The following is a 23,631-nucleotide window of genomic DNA, read 5'->3' on the forward strand; positions in this document are numbered from 1 at the left end:
AAGGGGCCAGACTCTTCTCAGTGGTGCTCAGGACAGGATGAGGGCCAATAGGCAAAAGTTGGAAGACCGGAAGTTTCATCTCAGTGTGAGGAAAAACTTCTTTACACTGTGGGTGCCTGAGCCCTTGGACATGCTGCTCAGAGAGGTTGTGGAGTCTCCATCTCTGGAGATATTCAAGACCTGCCTTGACACAAACCTGTGTAATGTGCTTGAGGTGATCCTGCTTTAGCAAGGGGGTTGGACTAGATGATCTCCAGAGGTCCCTTCCAACCCCTGGTGTTCTTTGAATCTGTTTGGAAAGATACTTGGACCCAGCAGCTGTGTTGAGGAGGAAGAGCTGGACCACATTGATACTGTAAAGTAACTGGTAGTATTATCACTTCTCTAGTACTCAGCCATGTGTGCTGGAAAATAAACTGCATCAGTCAAGGCATGAGGCAGGTTACACAACTTAGAAGCCGTTGTGCCCAAGCTGGTAAATGCATGAATCACCGTGATTTGCCCTGAAATCCCCAATAATATTTGCTGCTTTTTGGGCTGATGTGAAGGTTATTGCATCAGTGGAAGGAGTGCAATTGACTTCTGTGGGGGTTATATCAAATTGATTAAAGTCAGGGAAGGAAATAGGTCGGCACCCTTAATAAGTGATGGGTTTTTTTAACCCTCCAGATCTTTCTGAGCTTACCGGCTTAGCCCATCCCATAAGACTTGCTTTTTTCACCAGTGTTAAGAACTGCGCTGTAATGTGTTTAGAAAGAGTATTTTGATGGGATGAACACTCTGTGCATTAGGGAGGCAAAGCACAGGAGCTGTCTGAGTGGTAGTACAGTATCACTTTACCTTGGGGAGAGCAGACCGCCTTTTTATCTCAGCTGTATAGTAACAGAACATAGGAAGCACGCTGCTTTCACAGCTATTTAAAACCAGAGATTTAAAGAAAAAAACCAAAAAGCATTGAAATTCTTGTTTTCTTGACTGAGGGCAATTTTTACTCAGGTGCTGAGGTGTCAGAGGGCTTTCTGCTGAGCAGGGACTGAGCAACCTGGCTCTTCTCTTGTTGACACCTTGATCAAGTTACCCACACTGTGCATGAATTTACCCAGCTATGCAGCAAGGATAATAGTGCTGAACAGTCTGAAATGCTTTGAGAGTCTTGGATCAAAGGAGATAACAAATTAATATTAATATATGTGGATTTCTAATGTATCTGTGCATGATTAACTGCATTCATTAATGTTGTTGGGTTTTTTTTTTTTCCTTAACTGAGTTATGAGATGTGAGGATAAGGCAGTTAATGAGAAAAATATCTGAATATTATATTTTTATGAGCTGGGTAAAGATACCTAGTGCTGTACCACACCCCTCTGAGGAAAAGGGAACTCAAACTGAGGGCTGGATTCTCAGCTCCATGTAAGGAGGATGACTTTTTTGATATCCTAGGTAAAACCTAGCAAGCAGGTGCCAGGGGTAGAATTGACCATAAAACTGCTGGGGACTTTTTCTCCATGTGTGGGTCCATCCCTGAGACACTCGCAGTTTAGTATCTTCCAGAAGTCCTGGTGAGCAGTGACTTGGATAGTGAACATCTCACTGTGGTTTATATTGCTAGATGTCTCCAGTTCCCACTGTCCAGAGTGGAGCTGAAGGTTGTTCAACAGCCCCTTGGGCCAAACAAAATCTGCAAATAGTTTGACCGCAGAAATGGTTGACAGTGGATACTCAGGAAAGGGGTCGTACCAGAGCACATGCAAAGTGATCCCTGCCATTTGTCACTTCCCCTACTCCCAGTAGTTTTTCAGGACTTCAGAAGGTAGATATTGCATTTGCATTGCGATTAATAGGTACAAGTGGAGCTGCCCCCCAGGAATGTGGCGTTAGGTGGGGTTACAAGTTCACAATATTAAGCTTGGCCGCATGAAACTGTTCATTTGCTTGCTTGATGTAAACTTACCTGACATAAATTTAACTAGATGGTTGTACAATTTTAGCACCTCTTCACATTGCGTGGGAAACAATTCTGCTTTGCATCAAAGAGTGTGGGTCCTGCTTGTGAGTGTGGTTTGGGGTTATTTGGGGGAGTTGCTTTTGTTTTGAGGAAAACAGCTTCTTTAAAGCCCTTTTTGCATTTAAGTAATTTAATACCAAAAGAACTGATGAGCAGATAGTCCCTGCCCAGCAGGACTGACAGAGGTCTATAGGATCACCAGCGACATGGACTGAGTGGGTAAGGGTCAACTGCTTGCTGTGTCTTCCAAAACAAAACACACGGAGGTCTCAAATGAAAGGGGTGAAATATTTAAAACATGCCAAAGAACACAGAGTATGGATGCTAAAACTTTCACAGCTTCAGGAAGCAATTGGGCATGCTCATGGTAGATAAAATTCACTGAGAAGTATTAAATGCACCTACAAATTGCTGTGGCTGGAAGATGTCCTAAAAAAAGATGTGCATATATACATCTCTTAACCACTTTTCAGCCATCCCCTTCTCACTAGTCTCCAAGGTAGGGGAATATATACCTGATAATAGTTATCTGCAAGAAAAAAATGTGCCACAAGCCTCCAGAGAAGGCTTCCAGAGTTTCAAAACCATCTCCCAAGTGTGGCTTTCTAGCACAGAGGGATTTTTCTGCCTGTATCACTGCTCTGTGACCTGCTTGCTGCTGGATGCATTGTGTGACCAACAATCACTCACAAGCTCATGAAAGAGAGATAGTGCAGTGGGTGTGTGCAGAGTGGAGCATGCCTTGCTGCTGTTACCTTGAAGGGGGTTTCCTGAGCATCTATGAACAAAAGAGGGTTCATGGCTTGACAAGGAAATAATTTGACTTGTACCAATGATTTGGAACCAAAACATCAGCAACTTGTGTCCCTAGGGATGATGAACCTTCTACAGCCCTGAGTGTAACTGTCCTCTCTTTGGTTCCAGGGGGATTATGTGTGGATGGACCTCAAAACTGGACGGGAATTCGATGTCCCCATTGGAGCGGTGGTTAAACTGTGTGACTCTGGACAGATCCAGGTTGTGGATGATGAAGACAATGTACGTACAAAGAACTGTGATAGTCCTTCTTCAGCTCCAAGGCCTGGTTAGGCCAGGTATTATAGAGTCATGATGACTTTGTCATAGGCTTCTCACATCTGGGAATCAATTGTTCCATGGTTTTCTATTTGTAGAGACAAGATAACATTATGTCCCTACTTTTGTAGATGTACTGGGAATGAAAGTTTGAGAAGCTTCTTGAGTGCAATGATAATGAAAGCCTCTGAGGTACATTTAGATAGTGGTTTGAACAAACAGAATCACATAATCATTAGTTTGGAAAAGACCGCCAGGAGCATCGAATTCAACCATCCCCCTACCACCTCTATTACTCACAAAACCATGTCCCTTAGCTCCTCATCCAATCTTTCCTTGAACATCCTGAGGACGGTTATTCCACCATCTCTCTGGGCAGCTCATTCCAATGCCCAATCACTCTTCCTGAGAAGAAATTTCTCCCCATTTCTAAACTGAACCTCCCCTGGCACAACTTGCAGCCATTCCCTCTTGTCTTATTGCTGGTTACCTGCGAGACAGGCTGACCCCCAGCTCACCACAACCTACCTCTACCTCTGATCTTCTATTATCCAGTCCTTCCTGACTTCCTACCAATACAGGATGTGTCCTAACACTGGTTCTCCTTCAATTTCCCTACTCTACCTGGTAATGCACTTGCAGCCCAGAAAACCTACTGTATCCTGGGCTGCATCCCCAGCAGTGTGACCAGCAAGTCAAGAGAGGGGATTCTCCCCTCCACTCCAGTGAGGCCTCTCCCTGCAGTACTGCTCCAGGTCTGGGGTCCTCAGGACAAAGATGTGGACCTGTTGGATCAGGTCCAGAGGAGGATGTGAAGATAATTCAAGGGCTGGAGCACCTCTGCTATGGAGACAGTCTGAGAGAGTTGGCGTTGTTCAGCCTGGAAAAGAGAAAGTTCTGGGGAGACCTCAGGACCCCTTCCAGTCCCTAAAGGCATTCCAGGAAAGATGAATAGGGACTGTTGACAAGGACAGGGAGGGATAGGGAAAGGGGAAATAGCCTTCAGCTGAAGGAGGGGAGATTTAAATTAGATATTAGGGAGGGTGATGCTGCCCTTGGATCTCTGGCAGGGTTCAAGGCCAGGTTGGATGGGGCTTTGGGAACCCTGGGCTAGTGGAGGGTGCTCCTGCCCATGGCAGGGGGTTGGGACTAGATGGTCTTTTCCAACCCAAACCAGACTGGGATTCTACTTCTATGCAGTGATGGCTGTTTTAGAGTAGCATCTACAACAGAAGCAGAGAGTTATCTGAGGAGATTCTCTGTTTTTTATTATTCTTTCTTCCAGACTGACATAATTTTAAATGCTCTGATTCCCTTTAAAGATGGTAGAAAGTGATTTGGTTTAGCAAGGTCCTTGTATCCCATTTGTACTGACTGTTGAAGCTCTTTAGAAGGGTTTGGTCTAAACAACACTCTAAATACTGAGTCAACAGTATTTTGTGTCAGAGAGTTAGCCAGCGATGCAAAAATATAGTTGTGTGAAGGGAAGAAGAAGCCTGCTGTTCATTTAAAACTCTGTATGATGCACTGGATATCCACGCTGCCCTGTGTGTCTCCTGTTACTCCAGTAAATCAAAAGATGTTTTCCTTTTGTTATGAATCTTTCAAATTAGATACTGCCATGCCCCAGGAATAGAAGCTGTGGCCTGTGTGCTAATACTCTACCATGTATGTTCTTCCATCTGAGGTGGGCTGTTTCTGTCACTCATCCCAGTGGTATCTCATTTAACTTACCCTTCTCTGCCCTTGCTATTTCCCCAGGAGCACTGGATTTCCCCGCAGAATGCCAGCCACATCAAACCCATGCATCCCACCTCCATCCATGGAGTGGAGGACATGATTCGCCTGGGGGACCTGAACGAGGCAGGAATCCTCAGGAACCTGCTGATCCGCTATCGGGAGCACCTCATCTATGTGAGTGTCCTCCCCACCTCCACCTCTTGGTCTGCACTGCGTTTCCCGCTCTCCTTAGCTTTGGGGAACCCACAAGGGGGAAATCATGATTGAACTGAGCATCTGGATTTCTACTTTCACCTGGAGCTAAGTGGTGGAGGCCTTCTGCATTGCTAGAGGTTATGGATGCCCCAGTGAAAGATCCCGTGAGCTGGGTAATAAGCAAAGCCCCTATCACCTCACTGTAGAAGTTTTGGGGACATGCATTAACTTTTTGCACACACAATAATCAGTTCAATCCAGACCATGTGCAAACTGTTGTAAACCTAAAGCCAAAACCTTTGACAACTGCATGCTGGATGTGGTCCTTCTGCCTTCTGAAGCATTAAATCATTCAACCCAAGTGGGTGAAGGCAAAGATTGCTGGAGGTGTAAGGAGTGGAGGAAGGATGAGGAGATGTGTGCATGAAGTAACTGAATACAATGAAGTGACCAACTCCCAGACAGCTCTAAAGTATCTCCCCATCTGTGGTTATGACTTGCTACCTCTGGGTTGCCCGGGATCCTGACAGCTGATCTCTGGGGACCACAGTGTTCTTCCTTAGGTCAGCTCAGTCATGTCATGCCCACTGGATCTTGTGCAGTCTTGCAAACCCAACCAGACATTCAGAAATCAAGGAGTTTACATGGAGCCAGCCAGAACTGCATCTCTTTTCTGCAGTTTCTGACACCACAAAGGTCAGCTCCCCAGCAAGACAAGAGTCTTTGCGATGGTTTTATCAGTGCGCTCCATGCTGTATGGTCCACAGCACATTCTTGGTGCAGAAGTATTGGGAGTGTGTGTGTGTGTGTGTGTGTGTGTTTGCCAGTAGCTAATGTGCTCAAACAGCCAATGCAAATATGGAAAATTTCATATTGCTCTCAGATCCTACAGTTTTCAGATACTCTGGTAAGTGCCTGCTGTGTTTTGAAAGCCTTTTCAAAGCCAGCTGGGAATCTAACTTTTAAAGGTTCCAGGAACTGCTAGATTTTCAGGCCAGAAGAAATCCCAGACAGCATAAGCTAACAGCCCACATCCAAGACTTTATCTGTGAAGTGTGCTTGTTCTGCTTCATTTCCAGAGACTTTTCAAAGGATGGTTTTGGATTAGAATTGGGCAGTGATGGGAAATATACCGCTCTATTACATAGGCTGTTCATATGGTTGACAGCCCCTTGCCCCCAACTCTGGAAGATTCCATCTTTTCTTTCAGAGATGGATTTCAAACCTAGAGGAATGGTATATTGCTGATGAAAAGGTACTCCTAATTTCCCAAAGCTTGGAGGAGAAAAGAGACCCCCAAACTCATCAGTCCCCAAAGCACCTTATTTATTGTACATGATACCCACATCCCCTGTATTGACAGTTTAGGAAAAAAGGCATGACCAGGAAATTATTCATTTATTAAATTAGCTGAGTTACGCCCTGGAGCTCTTTTGAGGGAGCCACAGCCATTTATAATGGTAAAGCAAAAGTTAGCAGGCCAAATTCCTTCTTGAGGTGGTGTCTTAATGTGCACCCAGAGCAGTCACCAGAGATATTGATAGAGCTGACAGAGCCAAGACTGCCTTTCAACTGTGCAAACATAGGTGTCTGTCAGATGAGGTTATTGCTTTAGAGCTGTCTGGAGCTTGGGTATCACAGAAGACCTTATGGTGGAAGGAAAATTCAGGCTGAGGGTCTCAGTCTAACCTCCTTCAGCTCAGAGAATGTCCATCTTCAAAGTGGTACTTATGTAGATAGCTAAATTCAACCAACCTGAATGCCACCCAAGAAGCAGAGATAGTCAAGAAATTGTAGGGTATTGGCTCATTCAGGGAATGTGCATTTATCCATTGAGCATTGCCCCTTTCTCTCCTGTTTGCGGGCACCCTGCAGTGGTACCAATTGGATCCTGCAGCGTTCTCTTGCTTTCTGAGAAAACTGGGATCAAGTTGGATATTTTTTTCAGTGATGTCCAGGGTTCCTAGGTTGCCAGGCTAGTGCTGAGTGAACAGAGGTCCTCAGATAACATTTCATGTGTGCAATATCATATAGTTTCTGAGTAAAACCACCTCCTTCAGTAAAGTTCTGCCTCTGAGCTCCCTCACCAAGACATTCACAGGCATCCAGGGAGATTACAAACACAAAAGAGCACTGGGCAGAGAGTTGTTTGGCAACATCATCCTAATAAGAGCTAATGTAAAGAGCAACTGCTAACCTGGAGGTGAGTGTGGGTGGCAATTTGCATTGAAGTGACTCAACAACCATGTGGTTTCTCTACTAGTTTTTTTGGGGTATGATGTTGACAGTGCAATGTGCCTTACAGAGCTCCTGCATAAGGGATGGCCACAGCCACAGAAAGATTTGCATCACAGAGGTTCGAGGTTACTGCACCTTGATGGTTCCACAACCACTAATGGCTTTGGAGCACCTGCCCACTTGTACCTGGGCACAAGACAGCAGTTGGTGCAATGCCAAAACTAGAATGACACTTTCCAAATGACATAGAATGTGTAGCTTGATAGAGAAGCATGTAAACCATCCCTGACTACACATGTATTTTTGGAGGCTCAGGAACCCAGCTTTAGATCTCACCTCTTAAGGGTGGTATCACTAGGAGTAGATTTCTGTCAAATATGGTAAATATTGATGGCAGTTTTGTAAAGCCAAGGTGCTGTATGGATGCCATGTGGGAAGGGAAGGTGGGTTCTTTTCTGGAATATACTATTTTAAAGGTGGTGAAGCTCAGTGTGACTTTTCCTTCACTGCTTGAAAGGATTTCTGAGCCTCCTGAATAACAGGTGACTTTTCCAATGAAACTTCAGTCCCTCTTGCTTCCTCATCTCCTTACCTTCGTGGAAGGTGTAATTCTGCTGTAATAAAATACAATTTTCCTTTTTCTCCTCCCTCACATTTTACTCACAAGACAAACTGCGGTGGGAGGGTAAGTATAACTCTTGGTGCTATCATTTGCAATCGCTGTCATGCTTTCCACCGGATCACTTACTTCTGTTCATCATTGTGGCTTCTCATTTCCGTTGCACCACCATTGCTGCTGCTTCACAAATGCACTGACAGCATCGTCGCCTTTGCCACAGAGCTTGACCATCATAATGAAACTGTAACACCTGCCCAGAGCTGGAAAGTCAACAACCTGTGAATGCATTTAAAGCTCTAAGTGCTCCTAAGGAGTAACCTCATCTTGAAGGAAAGAAGCTTCTGTAGCAAAATGAGAAAAGCTTCAAGAAAAGCTTGTTACCCATGGTTTGGCTTGCATGCACTAAGAGAAACTGTGCCGAATAACAAATGTGTCTGGTAGAGAGTTTGGACTCATGAGTCAGGTTATAGCTCTTTATCTGGAGACAAAGCCAATACCTGCCACTGCCCTCCAAGGGCTGACAAAGTGCAATGATGTTTGGTAGAGCTTTAACCCACTAAAAATCCAGATGAAATCAGCATGGTGTCCTGGGTAGCAAGGGAAGCAGGCTCAGAAAGGATTTGTTTGCAGCTAATTAAAATGTAGGCCATGCAGGCAGTAATGAATTTGCTCTGAGATGTGGTTCCTGTGGTCAGCTACTGCACAGCCCCTGCCTATTGGTAAAGCTTTATTTTCCTTAGACAGGAGGGCTTTTCCCTCACGCAGCAATAGAAAACAGAGATAATATTTCCTTGGAGGTGCCCTTTGACCCCTTGTCAGCAAAGTGGACAAAGCTTTGAGTCCCATCAGTTGTGAGAACTGGGCAAATTGTGAGTATTCATCAACTAGGAATGACCGACAAAAACAAGCTATAGTACAAGAGTTCATGCTTACTAAGTATTTTGTGGATCACAAGGGAAGGGTCAGCGAGAGCTTCCAGAAAGCACTCCTGCAACTAATGGTTAACTCCTGTAAAAGCCTCGCTGGCTGCATTTGGGGCAGGGCAGATCAGTGTGGCTGAAACACAGGGATTTCGGATGCCTCTACGAAGAGTCTGTCTTTTTTTTGAAGAAGAGACCCAAGAAAGACTAGAAGTGTTCCTAAAATTAATGTGGTCCTAAAATTAATGTGTTGCTAAAATTAGCATGGTAAGAAATTATGAAAACAGTCTTTCAAGCATCTCATTCAGAACTGGAAAGAGACAGGGTTCATTGGGGTTCTTGGTGACATAATCCCATTCAGGAATCAAGCTGACTCTTGTGAGCACTAAGCATATCTGCTCTGTCTCTGTTGAAGGCTGCTCTGGGACTTCTCTGCTCCCTTATTTCAATGCCTTCTTCTTCTAACATCCAGGCTACATGACTTCACAGCCAATTTCTACTCTTTGGATTTGTGACAACTTCGTTCCTGAGCTTAAAGAGCTTTTTTCCCTTGACTGGCATGCAACTCCCTATTACAGGGAAGTCTATTATATCCCTTCTTGGTTACCACTGTAAATTCAAACCTCACCTGGGACTGAACAGAAAGTTACTCTGGTTTTGGCCACGAGGCTAGAAAGCGATGAGCCCCTCAGGGCTTTCAGCATCCCTAGGATAGGACAAAATTGCCACCTACTGGCTGCCTCTCAGGAAGCCTGAGGTGGTAGGAAGTGTTGCACAGATGGTGGCAAGCAAATTGCCATCTCGCTCCACAGAACAGTTGAACAATACTAGACTTGATGGGACAAACTTGACCTGGGGCTGACAGCTCATATCTCCCTTTCCGCTCCTCTCCCCAGAAGTGGTAGTTACTGTCCTGCCTTCAGTAATGAGGAATAGCTTGGGCTTGTTTTATTTATCAGACATTTTTCAATAGGCACAAAAAGAGGAACAGCCAGCAGAGCATGAAGAGATTTTCATTCTATAGCCTTCCAGTACCTGAAGGAAGCAGAGAAGCAGGATGGGAATCAACTTTTTCAAAGGGCAGAAACTGGCAGGACAAGGGGGAATGGACTGAAACTAAATGAAGGAAGGTTTAGATGAGATATTAGGGGGAAGTTCTTTACAGAGAGAGGGGTGAGGGACTGGACCGGGCTGCCCAGAGAGGTGGTGGATGCCTCATCCCTGAAGGTGTTCAAGACCAGGTCAGGGGCCCTGGAAAACCTTGTGTAGCTCCAGGCCTGGAGGCTGGTGTGCCTGCCTGTGTCACGGGGTTGGAATTCTATGATCCTTGTGGTCCCTTCCAACCCTGACCATTCTATGATTCTATGATTCTCAGTTCACAAGCATCCTCACCTGTACTGCGTCACTGCTTTATGTTGAAGGCTTATTGTTGGCTTTAGGCTATACAGATAAAAACCCACAGAGATTATTTTTACATGGAGTTTTGAAAAGAGTATATGCAGCAGTGGTGCCACTTTCACTGTTGGTCCCACTAGGAAAGAGGCGAGATTAATCTTGTAACTTTACTTTCCAAAAGTCAACCTAGAGAAGGAGACTTGGCTCCTTTGAATTCATGGAGTAAAAGCCTTCATGTCATACTTGTTGGTTAGCCTGAGATGGGGCCCCATGTATTCACTTGCTCTAGACAGTAACTTAGACAGCAAAAGTAGGGGAAGAAGATGCTTCTTCCCTGTCTTCACCTTGTGCTAAGCCTCCTCACCACAGAGCTGCACATGAGTAAGATGACAAAGGTCATTGAGTCCATTGGTGAGAAGCTTGAGAGAAACAGTTCCTTAAAGAGCAAGACACCATAAAGGGTTTTTCGCCCAAGGCCCAGGACAGCTTTGCTCATTGGAGTGCCACGGAGAGCACGGGATGGAAAAAAAGGTCATTTTCCAAAATAACACAGAAATAGCTGAGAAGGGTCATGTCAGGACTTTGTGAGCCATATCCATGGGCACAGGACAAGGTTTAAATTGCAGCCTGGGGAGGTTTGGTTAGGTAGAAATGGTAGAGAAGAATGCACTGTAGGGGGAAGCTTAGCAGCTCTGTTCTAGATTTGTAAAAACAGGTGAGACAGACATCTGTCAGGACTAGTTTGGATCCAGCTGGTTCTGCTTTGAGACAGGGCAATGGTCTCCAGGCCCCTTTCATTACGACTTCCTCATATCTTTTTGCGATGCAATAAATATGTATGGATATGTGCTGGCTCTGGCAAGTTTTTTGCAAATATGAGCTCAACTTGAAACTCTGAATCTTAACCAAAGAACATCTGAAATATTAATTAAGCTTGAATCCATGTTGTGTGTGAACAGGGCTGAGTATGAACTGATTTAGGTAGTTCAGGTCATTTCTTCCAGTTTTGCTCCAGGCTCCACCCTGCAAGCATCTTTGACTTGAACATCATCTTTCATCCAGCTTTTGAAAAGCCTTCATTTTTCTGGCCTCCACACTCCATCCAAGCTGCCAAAGCCTCTCAGCCACTCTCCCCATAAACCTTCATGTGCTTCTCCTCTAGACATACACTGGTTCGATACTGGTGGCAGTAAATCCCTACCAGCTCCTGCCCATCTACTCACCTGAGCAGATACGCCTGTACACCAACAAAAAGATTGGTGAGATGCCACCACACATCTTCGCAATTGCTGACAACTGCTACTTCAACATGCAGCGCAACAACAAGGACCAGTGTTGTATCATAAGGTGGGTTGGTGAATTTCCAAATGGGCCATATCCTGTAAAAGGATGCTGGTGGTTGATAAGGAACAAGTAATCAAAATAGAATCAGAAATTTGAATGACGATTAAAACCTCTCCATGGGACCAGCTAGTCCCTGGACCATAGGCTCATGGTCTGGTGATTATACCTGGAAAAGCACTGTCTGACTTTCTTACTGCTAATTGAATGTTTATATTTGCTGGAGAGACCCAAACACAAGCCACAGCTCGAGCCAAATTGACTATAAAGCAAATATGGATCTTGGCTGGAAGCTGTCCAGTACTGTGTCCTACCATTTCTCCTAAAACCAGTCCATGGGATGTTAGAAAACCTCTCCTTGGTGGGCTCATTCTACCTGTGCTAACAGAAGAGGCACAGAGATAACAGTTCCTTTGGAGATAAAGGGACATGGGCAGGGATGCAGTAGGGTTTTCACTGACCTTGATTCCTGTTGTCTTCACAGCGGTGAATCCGGAGCAGGGAAGACAGAAAGCACAAAACTGATTCTGCAGTTCCTGGCAGCCATCAGTGGTCAGCACTCCTGGATTGAGCAGCAGGTTCTGGAGGCAAATCCCATTTTAGAAGGTGAGGCCTCAGATGATGGAGGCACTTTTTTCCTGGTAAAAAAAATATATATTCTGATTCAGGAACCACAAAATACAGCCAAATGTGAGTCACTGTTGTATTTTGAGTTTCAAAAGTGACTTTTTTTTTTTTTTTTAAATATCAGAATAATGAGGTAAACATTAGTTAACAGCATATTTGGTTTCTTTCTGTCTGAATTTATATTTCCCAAGACAAATGCTTTCTGATTTGGGCTCTCAAATTTTGGACAACTACTGTTGAAAGCAACATATCTGAGCTGACCCGAAATTTTCAATTGTTTTATTTACTTAAAATTGAAAAATGTGGGGTTTTTTTTCACTTAAATCAGTACTTTTTCTCCCCAAGAAATTTCACAGCATAAACCCAGGTTTCACCTAATTCTCTGTGTAGTCTGGGATTTAAAAAACACTGGTCACCAATACACAAAGCTCTTTTGAAAAAATCTCACCACCTCTTCCAGTGCTGGAATTATAGTTGTATGCAGCACACCAATATCCTGCATTCAGCTAATTAATTTTCTGTTTTAGTTGAGCATAGCTGCAAAAAATCCCATCCCTATTCTTTGCTGGTTCAGCAGAACATCAAAATTAATTTGATCAGATCTTCACAAACTAAACACCTTGCGCTGGCGATGCATAATAGCAAACCCCACCTTTTCCTTCCAAGATCAGTCAATGGTAGCAGGATGCAGAGAAAGAAAGAAAGGCAAGAAAAAAGCAGATAACAAGAATCGGTTCATGGCCTTAATAAGTTCATTGGCAAGATGTTACTGTGATCAGCCCCACTGTTTTAATTGGATGTCTGTAAATTAAATAGGTGATCTCACTCTCCGGCCCAATGTGATGCCAGATGTACCTGTTACACTTACGCAGAAAAACAGCATTCTCCTTAAAGAATAACATTTTTACCTCTCCTGCTACTTAGAGAGAGTAGGGCTTTGCTCCCTAGGAATCAATGGAAATATGAATATCCTAACACCTTTCCATGAGTAACCTTAACAGAGCAGACAAGAAAGTCTCTGGATCAGCTTTCCTTCTCCACGTGCTCCTCTGGAGCTTCCTTCTGTTGTGACATGAAGATGCAACAAGGGCACTGAGCAGCTACCTGACCACTGGCATCATACAGCATCATCGTGCATGTCATGCACACAGGGTGTTTTTGAACATGCACATCATCACTGATAGGACTGAGGAGAAGAGAGACTGTACCTCAAATGCACCTTCATCACCTGCCAGCAATCCTGGAGCAAGGGCATGCTGACCAAGGTGCTCGTGCCAGTGGCCCACACCCACACAGAGGACAGACATGCGTACCTTTCTCTGCATGGTCTGTTTGCAGAGCAAAGCTTCCCTACAAAATTGACTTGGTCCCTCTGTATCTCCCTAAAGGATGAGTTCTTTCCTTTCCCTCTCAGCCACCAAATCACTCACCACAGTTCTGTCATTTCCCTTGCAGCATCACCTCACGCACTGCAACATCCTCCTGCCAGCCTTGCTCAACCTTCTTGTATTTCATCGGCTACTGCCAAAATCCTGCTGTCCAAGCCCTTCTTCCTGGATGAGGTCATTCTGTTCCCATGCTTTCTCCTCTCTTTATTTCTGAGGACAGTCATCTGTGGTATATCCTGTTTCCCCATGCTGACATGAAATTGAGCCAGCCAAACTTAAAGGAAACAATTTACAGGATCACAGAATCAGAGAACGTCAGGAGTTGGAAGGGACCTTGAAAGATCATCTAATCCAACATCCCTGCCAGAGCAGGATCACCTAGACTAAATCACACAGGAATGCATCCAGGTGGGGTTTGGATGTTTTCAGAGAGGAAGACTCCACAAACTCTCTGGGCAGCCTGTCCCGGGGCTCCGTCACCCTCACAGTGAAAATGTTCCTTCTTATATTCCCATGGAACTTCCTCTGTTCCAGCTGCAGCCACTGCCCCTTGTCCTGTCGCTGGCTGTCACTGAGTCTTTAGGGATGATTTTACCCTCTCAGCCATTCTCTTTTGATCATTTTTTTCCCCCCATGAGACCAGAGCCACGATTGTCCCTGCATTAGGTCCTCTCTAATCCACTGCAATTCTTCCCCATAGCTTTTGGGAATGCAAAGACCATCCGTAATGACAACTCCAGCAGATTCGGGAAGTACATCGACATCCACTTCAACAAAAGGGGAGCCATCGAGGGGGCGAAGATTGAGCAGTACCTCCTGGAGAAGTCCCGGGTCTGCAGGCAGGTAAGGGAATATATCTGCAAGGTGCAGGAGTGGGCACTTGGTCAACCTTTGAGGTGTCATTCTCCTCACAGAGCAGACACTTGTTCTTCTACTGCAGGCCCAGGATGAGAGGAATTACCATGTGTTTTACTGCATGCTGAGAGGAATGACAATGGAGCAGAAGAAGAAGTTGGGTCTTGGAAAAGCCACAGATTACAACTACCTTGCAATGGTGAGAGCACAGCAAAGCAGAGGTTTGATGGGGTGATGGGGTGAAAGCTTCTTAGCAAGAGAGATGGAAATGAGAGGTGTTCTCCCTGCAGAGTTGTTTTGCTGGCTACACAATCACAGAATCCCAGATTGGTTTGGGTTGGAAGGGACATTTAAACCCATCTAACCCATCCAGTTCCCACCCACACCATGTGCAGGGACACCCCCCAGCAGCCCAGGGTGCCCAAAGCCCCATCCAACCTGGCCTTGAACCCTGCCAGGGATCCAGGGGCATCCCCAGCTTCTCTGGGCACCCTGTGCCAGGGCCTCACCACCTACACATTGAGGAATTTCTCCCTAATACCTGATTTAAATCTCCCCTCCTTCAGCTGAAGGACATTCCCCTTGCCCTGTCTCTCCCTGCCCTTGTCACCAGCCCCTCTCCAGCTTTTCTGGAGTGAGGGACTGGAATACTATCCTGAGGTCCTCCTGGAGTCTTCTCCAGGCTGAACAAGCCAAATCTTTTCAGCTTATCTCCAGAGCTGGGATCATCTTTGTGGCTTTCTCTTATCCAACAGCTCCATGTCCTTCTTGTCTTGGGGACCCCAGAGCTGGACGCAGTACTCTAGGGAAAGGACTCACCAGAGCAGATCAGAGGGGCAAAATCCCCTCCCTCGACCTGCTGGTCATGATTTTAATGCAGCCCATGGTTGGCTTTCTGTGCTACAAGTGCACATTGCTGGGTCATGTTGAGCTTCTTGTCCACCAACACCCCAAGTCCTTCTCCTCAAGGCTGCTCTCAATCGATTCTCCACCCATCCTGTAGCTGTGCTTGAGACTGGCCCAGCTCATGTGCAGGACTTGCCCTTGGCCTTGTTGGGCTTCATGAGGTTCACATAGGTCCATCTCTCAATCTTGTCAAGGTCAATGAGTCTTAGCAACAGGGTTTGTGAGACCTCTTTGTCCTACCACTCCAAGCCTCGCAGTCATAGCGCAAACTCTTAACTCCTGTGTATAAGACAAGTTATTTCCACTCTTCCTGTGGAGCAGGACACACACTTGGATGGTTTTTTGGCATTTGGTGCCCAGACCACTTGTTTGGAAATAAGCAGAGTATTAGATATGACCCCATGCTCTTGCAGCCATGATGGACAGGGAGGAGTGCATGGCTGGATGGCACGTTCTCAGCAGTATATGATGCTGAGCTGTTTCTGCTCCACATGTCTGGCAGAGCCAACAATCTCCAACCCCACTCCCGGAGCTGGTAGAAGCAGCTGTAATTAAAACTGGCTCAGCAGCAGCAAGGTGGTCTGTCATGTTTCCTTCTTGCTCTATATCTGTATCTCAGGGACCTTTTTCTCCTCTGCTGATTGCAGCCAGACGCAGGGGAGCTGAGGACAGGCCACAAGGCTGAGCACCAACTCACAGAACACGTCAAAGTGCAGAGCCAGGCCCACAGATTCAACACCATCTTTTGCTTATTCATCCCTTAAATAAAACAGCTGCTGATTTAGGGGGGAGCCCTGGATAGCCTAGGGTTACACCTGTCCATGCCAGACGCTCTCTGCTTTACCCCTTGTACTGTACGACCTCTTCGCCTCCCCAGGGTAACTGCACAACCTGTGATGGCAGAGATGATAGCAAGGAGTACGCCAATATCCGCTCTGCAATGAAGGTCCTTATGTTCACCGACACCGAGAACTGGGAGATCTCCAAGCTGCTGGCTGCCATCCTGCACATGGGGAACCTGCAGTACGAAGGTAGAAGGACAAAATACAGGGACTGTGGTCCAGTGCACTTTTACTCCTTATTCTGCATGGTGGGAGGGAGGCAAGCCTAGGGATGGAGGGCCGCCTGCCATGGTTGCCATGCCAGGGATTCAGGTGTTCATGGTGGTGTGTCAGGATAATAAAGGAGGACTCAGCTGACCTGCTCACTCTGCAGGGCTGCCAGACTCTGGCATGCCCAGTGACATCTGCCTTTCCTGAATTTAAGGAAGTAGGAAAGGACCACAGGCCACTCAATAGACTCATTTTTTTTCAAGGAGAGACTAATGGAGCATTTGACAAATGCCTGTGTAGTTGTATATGCTTTTGTAAAGGTACCAAACCACTCTTCTGCCAGAAGCCTAAAGCACTTAGATGCTAGAAACGTATTTGCCCCATCAGTCATTTAGTGTGGCTGGCAGAGCAGAGTACAGGTCCTTTGCAGGCAGCAGCAGGACTCCAGCGGCCACATGAACTTTTCTTTCCCTTTTGATGGCGAGATGTTTCCTCTCCATCACATGGATCCAATAGAGAAAGATCCTTCCCCTCTTCCCCTCACCCCATCTACCTTCTGCAGAGCTGCATCCCTTGCTGACAACGTTCCCTCTGCCTTATTTCCCCCAGCTCGGACCTATGACAACCTGGATGCCTGTGAGGTTGTTCAGTCGGCATCACTAATCACTGCGGCATCGTTGCTGGAGGTTGGTGGCTCTCCAGTGTGGCTGTCCTCTTTCTGACCTGCTCCAGTATTTCTAGTTTTGTGGCAAAGCTACATCTGAGCCAGGCTATGCTTGAACCTCCAGCTCTAGGAGGCGGGAGAGGTCTGGGTACACCATACTTGCACTGCAGCCTGAAGGTGGATGTCTCTATCTGAGCTGGGTGTCTGAACTCCCCTTCATGCCAGTGGAAACAGACACATGGGCAGCACGTCATCCTAAAAAGGACACCCAAAATAGCTCAGCCCTTAAAACAGGGTGTTTCCCTCAGTGTTGTAAAGAGAGTTCATTACAGTACCTGAAACAGATACACCCCTTATACTGTGTGTACTGAAGTGAGGTGAGGTGGCCCTCACCTAACCCACCCATGCAGTGGCTGGAGCGTTCTTCAGTGGCCTCCCTAGCAGGTAACAGGGCTCCTTCAGGGAGATCATCTCATCTCCATAGGCACTTCTAGTCCCAGAGGATGGTCCACAGCTGTCTACAGGCTGCTTTTGTGGACTTTACAGGGTGAATATTTCTTTGGCTTGATATCAGAAGTATGAAAACAGGTCAAGGGGAGGCAAAACTGGTAGGATACAACTTCTACAAGTTTTTCTTCATCTTCTCTCCCCACGCCTCATTAACATTTCACACTAAATCACAAGAACACCTTGTGTTATAGAGACAGCAGCAGTGTTTGGTGGTATCTTTGCCAGGTTGACCCTCAGGACGTGATGAACTGCCTCACCAGCCGCACTATAATCACCAGGGGTGAAACTGTTTCTACCCCTCTCAGCATGGAACAAGCGCTGGATGTGAGGGACGCTTTTGTAAAGGTAAGTCTTATAACAATCCCTTCTGCTCCTGTTTATAAGCTGGAGAAATCTGCCACTTTTGAGACCATCATGTCCACTACATAGTAGAAGTGTCTCACTTGGTGCTCATCTGAGCTCAGATCGGCAGATATCCTTGAAACTGTGTCCTTATTGGGATGCACAAAGAGTTGAGGTAGAAGGAGTCTAGATAGCCTGGTCTTCAGGGGATTTGCTAACTGGATTTGTGACTGTCTATACTCAAAGGTGACCAATGGAAGGAGCCAGCATTCTGAAATTACTTCGCCTCAACTTCAAGAAAACTTCAGCTTGAGCCCCAGGGATAGATCCTCAGCTGCTATAAATCAGAGCAGTTCTATTAACACCTGCAACACCCACACCTGAATTTCAGGATTTGGGCATGTCTGCAGCAGTAAATAAAGCCAGATGTCACAGGAATAGAGATTGAGCAGTTCAGCTGCCATCAGAGGACTTGATATCACTTGAGGCTTTGGGGTGATGAAGGTAGATGGGGTGGATATTCACCACTGCTGTGCTATTTGCAGGCCCATGTAAGGTTGTGAGGCAAATGTTGATGGCATTAGTTGGGACCCCCCACTCTATCTGTGGGGAGCTGGTAGATCAAGCTAGCTGGTTTGATACCTAACTAGTTTGAAAATCCAGACAGTGTCTTCTCTGGTGGTGAAGGGCCTTTAAATCAGGTTCCCCTCCTGGTAGTACTGCTGTAGTTTATACAAAATAAATTAATAATGCTAAAACATGGAGTTCTGGGATTAGCTGAACGTGCTTCATTAAATCAGTTCAGCCAGTGCTGCAACATTTAAGTTAACATCTTGTCCAGGTGAGATGTCTTTGGCCTGCCTAGCAGTGTAACATGGCTCTTATGATCTGTAGAGAGAGATGTTTAGAAACCAAGAAAAGGTTTAGACCAAGCCCATAGAGCCAAAATTTAGGGAATTTGCTTTCAGCTGACTTTTATCTAGGTTTTCAGGTCCATTATGATCTGTGTAATGGTAAGAGTCTTGTACAAATATTTGTGAGCCTGTGCTGATAGATTGTTCCTGGCCATTTTTTAGGGAGCCTGTGCTATCTAAAGTGGTGCTGCAGACTAGCTGGGTGAATTCCTAACCTGTCTTAGTGAGCTCCATCTTTTTGATGTTGCAGGGAATTTATGGGCGGCTTTTCGTGTGGATTGTGGAGAAGATCAATGCTGCAATTTACAGACCTCCTTCCCAGGAACTCAAAAGTGTCAGGAGATCCATTGGCCTCCTTGACATCTTTGGCTTTGAGAACTTCACTGTGAACAGGTATGGAGCCTGCAAAAGGAGAACCAGGTTTTAACCCCCCGTCACCACCCAAAGCTCAAGGTCTTGCTGTCCTTTCACCCCTCCTGAGATGAAAAGAACTGGACAAAGTGGGGGCTTTTTAATATGAGAGATTATGAGAACTAATCACATTTACCTTGCAGAAGTCAACATATTTCCTTTAGTTGTTCAAGTATTTGCCATGTAGTAGCTATAGGAGGTGACCTCCAACTGACTGGTTTAGGCTACACACATCTAATGGCTACATTATTGGTTTTGGGGAGAAAAACTGATTATCTAAAATAATAAGGAATTATCAGCCAGCAGCAACCTTACTGAGTAGTTTATGAGGTCTTAGACTATTGCTTCAAGCATGCAGAGATGGAGAAAGATAGCACAGTGGATCTAAAGTGGCCTTTCCTTTATCTTCCCTCCACAGTTTTGAGCAGCTTTGCATTAACTTTGCAAATGAGAACCTGCAGCAGTTCTTTGTGCGTCATGTCTTCAAACTAGAGCAGGAGGAGTACAACCTGGAGAACATCAACTGGCAGCACATTGAGTTCACAGATAACCAGGATGCCTTGGACATGATTGCCATCAAGCCCATGAACATCATCTCCCTCATTGACGAGGAGAGCAAGTTCCCCAAGGTGTGTTTTAGACTCAGCCCTACTGCCAGTGACTCTCCTGTTTTTACCTGCTTTGCACTTCACATGCTAGCACCTTATGAGAGAGCTGATTAGCCTCAAACACGCAATCACCAGTTGATTCCTTATTCATAGCTTTTATTGCACTGTCACATTTTCTTCCAAGTTACCATTTCTGGTGGAAGAATACACCTGCAAGAGGCTCAAGAATAGCCTTTGACAAAGCTCGAGAGAAAGTAATATTAAATATACTTCTCTTGATCATTATCTTGAATAAGGCAAAATTTACCAGTGATATTTCATCTATTTCTTTATTTTTTCACATTTTGAGATGTGCCTTCCAACACATCTCAACATAAATACACATTGTCACCTGAGACAACAAAGAAATGCACTACTGATTGGAATATTATCTTAATGGGACAAACCCATTAAGATAATTAATGGGTTAAACATTGGATCTTTTTCTGTGTGCACAGGGTACAGATGCCACCATGTTGCACAAGCTGAACTCCCAGCACAAGCTTAACACCAATTATATTCCTCCGAAGAATAACTATGAAACCCAGTTTGGTATTAACCACTTTGCTGGAATTGTTTACTACGAAACAAAAGGTATGGGGCAGCTCCTGGGGCATTGCAGGGCTGAGGAGTTGCTTGGGGGAAGGCGAACTGCTGCTGCATTGGAGCAGAGCAGGATGGTAGCCTGAAGTAGTGTCAGTGTACTCCTTTTCTGGCTGCAATGACTTGGCTCTTCAGTGCTATTCGTGGTGGTGTTCTTTCACTCTTGTGTGCCCACAACAGAATTGCAGTGCTTTGCACCATCTGCATCCTTGATCCAATCTCAAGAGGTGCCTCTGTCTTTCTTCTCTTGGTCCCCCTTTCTCGGACTGCCCATTACACCCATTACCTCCCCAAGAACACCTAGTAGTCCAGCCACCCAAAAGATGCTTGCATGGACATCTTGGCCCTGTTGCACTGAGTCATCTATCTATATGTTGTCGTATTATTCCTCTAGGTTTCCTGGAGAAAAACAGGGACACGCTGCATGGAGACATCATTCAGCTGGTGCATTCCTCAAAAAACAAATTCATCAAGCAAATCTTCCAAGCAGACGTGGCAATGGTAATGCAGGCGAGAGAAGATATTCATTGAGGGGGGGCGGATGTTCCTGGAAGGGGAAGAAGATTTGCAAATAATTATATTGCTCTAATGCTGTTTGGGGTGTTTCAAACCTGTTAGTGTGAGCCAAATATCAGAAAGCACTCATGCGGTGTCACAGGTACGTCCACACTCGCACCCCTAGTTCACTGCATTAGGCTCATCAAATGCTGTTTTGTGCTGTGATTGCTCCTCTCCTTATTGTGTGGGGGTGGAAACAATAAGGTTTTTAACTGTAGAAATCAGAGAGAGGAAGAGCTAGCCCCTCCAGTTGAGTAGTCCAGATCTGTGTATAATAGAATGAGATGTAAGATCCAAATGCTTGTAGATCAAAGCAGAGCAAAGGAACAATCTGGCTGCCCATAAAGCACCACAGCAGGTTAAGAGGGGATCTTATTAATGTTTATAAATATCTCAAGTGTGGGACACAGAGGGAAATGGCCAGCCTCTTCTCAGTGGTCTGTGGGGACAGGACAAGGGGCAATAGCCTCAAGTTGGAACAGAGGAAATTCCACACCAATATGTGGAAGAACTTTTTCACAGTGAAGGTGAGGGAGCCCTGGGACAGGCTGCCCAGGGGGTTGTGGAGTCTCCTTCTCTGGAGATATTACAGATCCGTCTGGATCTACCAGGTCTACCTGATCTACAGGTCTACCTGTGAGACCTGTCCTAGTGACCCTGTTTTGGCAGGGGAGTTGGACCCGATGATCTCTGGAGGTCCCTTCCAACCCCTATTATTCTGTGATTCTGTGACCAACCAACAGTTGTGTTCTACTTTTAATGACAGCCTAGACAGGAGACACCAGTTACAAAGGCTGAACTTTATACCTGCCCTTTCCAGAGTCCAGCACTCCAGAATGCCATGTGCTTGCTCCATGCTCAGTGTGGGATAAGACCATGTGCTCTGAAGCTTTGGAGAAAGGCACAATTTCAGCCTTAACTCTTCCCGCTACATGTAAGCATTTAGCAGAGGGATACCATCTTAAATGCTGAGATTAGTGACTATTTCAACATTAATAACACAAATATATGATATTTTCTTGAGTGAGTTGAACATCTCTATCTCCCTACCAAGACATCAGCAGCCCTGCTCCCAAAATTAAAGGAGAAACAGTTTTAAAATATCAGCCTTGTCAAACCTGGAAGTCTACAAAAGTCTACAAAGAGATATGAAGTTGTAGTCCTGTTTCCAAATGCAAGCCAATGCCACTGATGGTCCAAGGGATCTAGGAACTTTCAGAAGTGCCAAGCCGATTTAACTGCTAAATTTTTTGCCTGCTAAGGGAAAGAAATGTTTAAATTCCCAGGAAAATTATTTAAATAGGCTACGCTCACTTTTGCAAGCCTGTTTCCTAACCTTTAGCCACTCAGTTTTGCTCCTGCTGAAATGAATGATCAGTATCTTTTTTACTTCATTAAGAACAAGGTAACATTTATCAGCCCCAATTAAGCCACGAATTGGCATGACACTCCCAGTGGATTCAGAGCTACCCCCAGATGTGGATACTCCTGCTGAACTAGATGCTAACTCCCTTAGCATCAGTGCTGCCACTTGTTTTGCCTTTCATTTCTTGTTCCTCACTACTTTTGATTTTCAGTGCAAGCTTTGCAGTTCCCCTTGGAAATGATTTCTGGTAAATCAAAGAGAGGGAGCTCTCAGGTTTAAAGAGTTGTGCTGACTTCTTCATGGGAACACTTATCAAGCATCCTTAAATGATGCTGGAAGTACATATCAGGAAAAACAAGATTTTCACCTGGGCATTCACTAGGACTTGAGAATTGAGACCTTTCAAAGCATCAGAGCACTGGGTGGTTTTTTAAATAAACCTTTTATTTTATAGTTCCATTAAATATCTTGGGAATCTGTCCTGAGTGGTGGTCCCTGTGCTTTGATACTTCAATGATCTCTGCATTTCTTTTATGAATAAGATTTGTAATCTGAGTGTACCAGGTCCCTTAATCATACACAATGTTGGTGTGATTTGAGAGAGCACAAATCCCCTAAACACCTTCCAAACAAAGCTGCTCAGACAAAGAGGATCCAAGATGGAGCTGCAATGATTTTGCCATTGCTTTCCACTAAAATTCAACAATCTTTGCAGCCCCTTTCTTAAACACATTCCCAAAAAGAAGGAGGAAGTGAGCATAGGTCATGGGAATTGACTGCATGCAGCAAAAAAAGCCTTTTCTTGGAAGTGTGCACACTTTCCCAGATCATCAGTGAGACAGCCCATGGAGAAACCTTCCAGAGATACTCAGGACAGGTCTATTATAACTAACATCTTCCCTTTAAAAGATACAAGAGGCTGGTCTGCTAAGGACTAATTCAAATAAGGAAATATTTTGCTCACCAGCTTCCAACCTTGGGTCCTCAGGAACTCAATGATGAGTTTGTAGGGTTTCGAGAGTCAGTGAAAAGCAAATCCATGTCTGCATTACATTGAATCTTTCAAATGGGATCTTTGTATGTCAGAAACTTGAGAAAGCCACAAATCAGAGTTTGAAAACTAGTTGAGAGCATTATTTGAATATTGTAGTAACTGTATGGCCCCTCATGGGACTTGATGATCTCTCAAGGTCCCTTCCAACCCCTACAATTCTGTGAAAGGCCTAATATTAGAGCATAACAAAACCTGTGTGGTGAACTG

General features: G+C 45.2%; 1 protein-coding gene across 2 annotated transcripts in view; it reads left to right on the plus strand.

Moving 5' to 3' along the window:
- The first annotated feature begins 2,929 nt into the window (after positions 1 to 2,929).
- The window catches only part of MYO7A (myosin VIIA), a 65,339-nt gene continuing 44,637 nt past the window's right edge, over positions 2,930 to 23,631 (plus strand). Inside the window, exons 1-13 of one of the 2 annotated variants that reach the window (XM_084279532.1) lie at positions 2,930 to 3,043; positions 4,841 to 4,993; positions 11,349 to 11,533; positions 12,012 to 12,133; positions 14,243 to 14,385; positions 14,483 to 14,596; positions 16,181 to 16,334; positions 16,965 to 17,041; positions 17,755 to 17,874; positions 19,036 to 19,178; positions 19,615 to 19,825; positions 20,302 to 20,437; positions 20,841 to 20,947. In XM_084279532.1, the coding sequence (XP_084135658.1) occupies positions 2,945 to 3,043; positions 4,841 to 4,993; positions 11,349 to 11,533; positions 12,012 to 12,133; positions 14,243 to 14,385; positions 14,483 to 14,596; positions 16,181 to 16,334; positions 16,965 to 17,041; positions 17,755 to 17,874; positions 19,036 to 19,178; positions 19,615 to 19,825; positions 20,302 to 20,437; positions 20,841 to 20,947 (1,764 nt within the window). In that variant the 5' untranslated portion in view covers positions 2,930 to 2,944. The remainder of the gene's footprint in view (positions 3,044 to 4,840; positions 4,994 to 11,348; positions 11,534 to 12,011; positions 12,134 to 14,242; positions 14,386 to 14,482; positions 14,597 to 16,180; positions 16,335 to 16,964; positions 17,042 to 17,754; positions 17,875 to 19,035; positions 19,179 to 19,614; positions 19,826 to 20,301; positions 20,438 to 20,840; positions 20,948 to 23,631) is intronic. The other variant, XM_084279533.1, reaches the window with a different exon arrangement.

The sequence above is a fragment of the Gallinula chloropus genome (genome assembly GCF_964237585.1).
Source record: "Gallinula chloropus genome assembly, chromosome: 1".
Lineage (NCBI taxonomy): Eukaryota > Metazoa > Chordata > Aves > Gruiformes > Rallidae > Gallinula > Gallinula chloropus.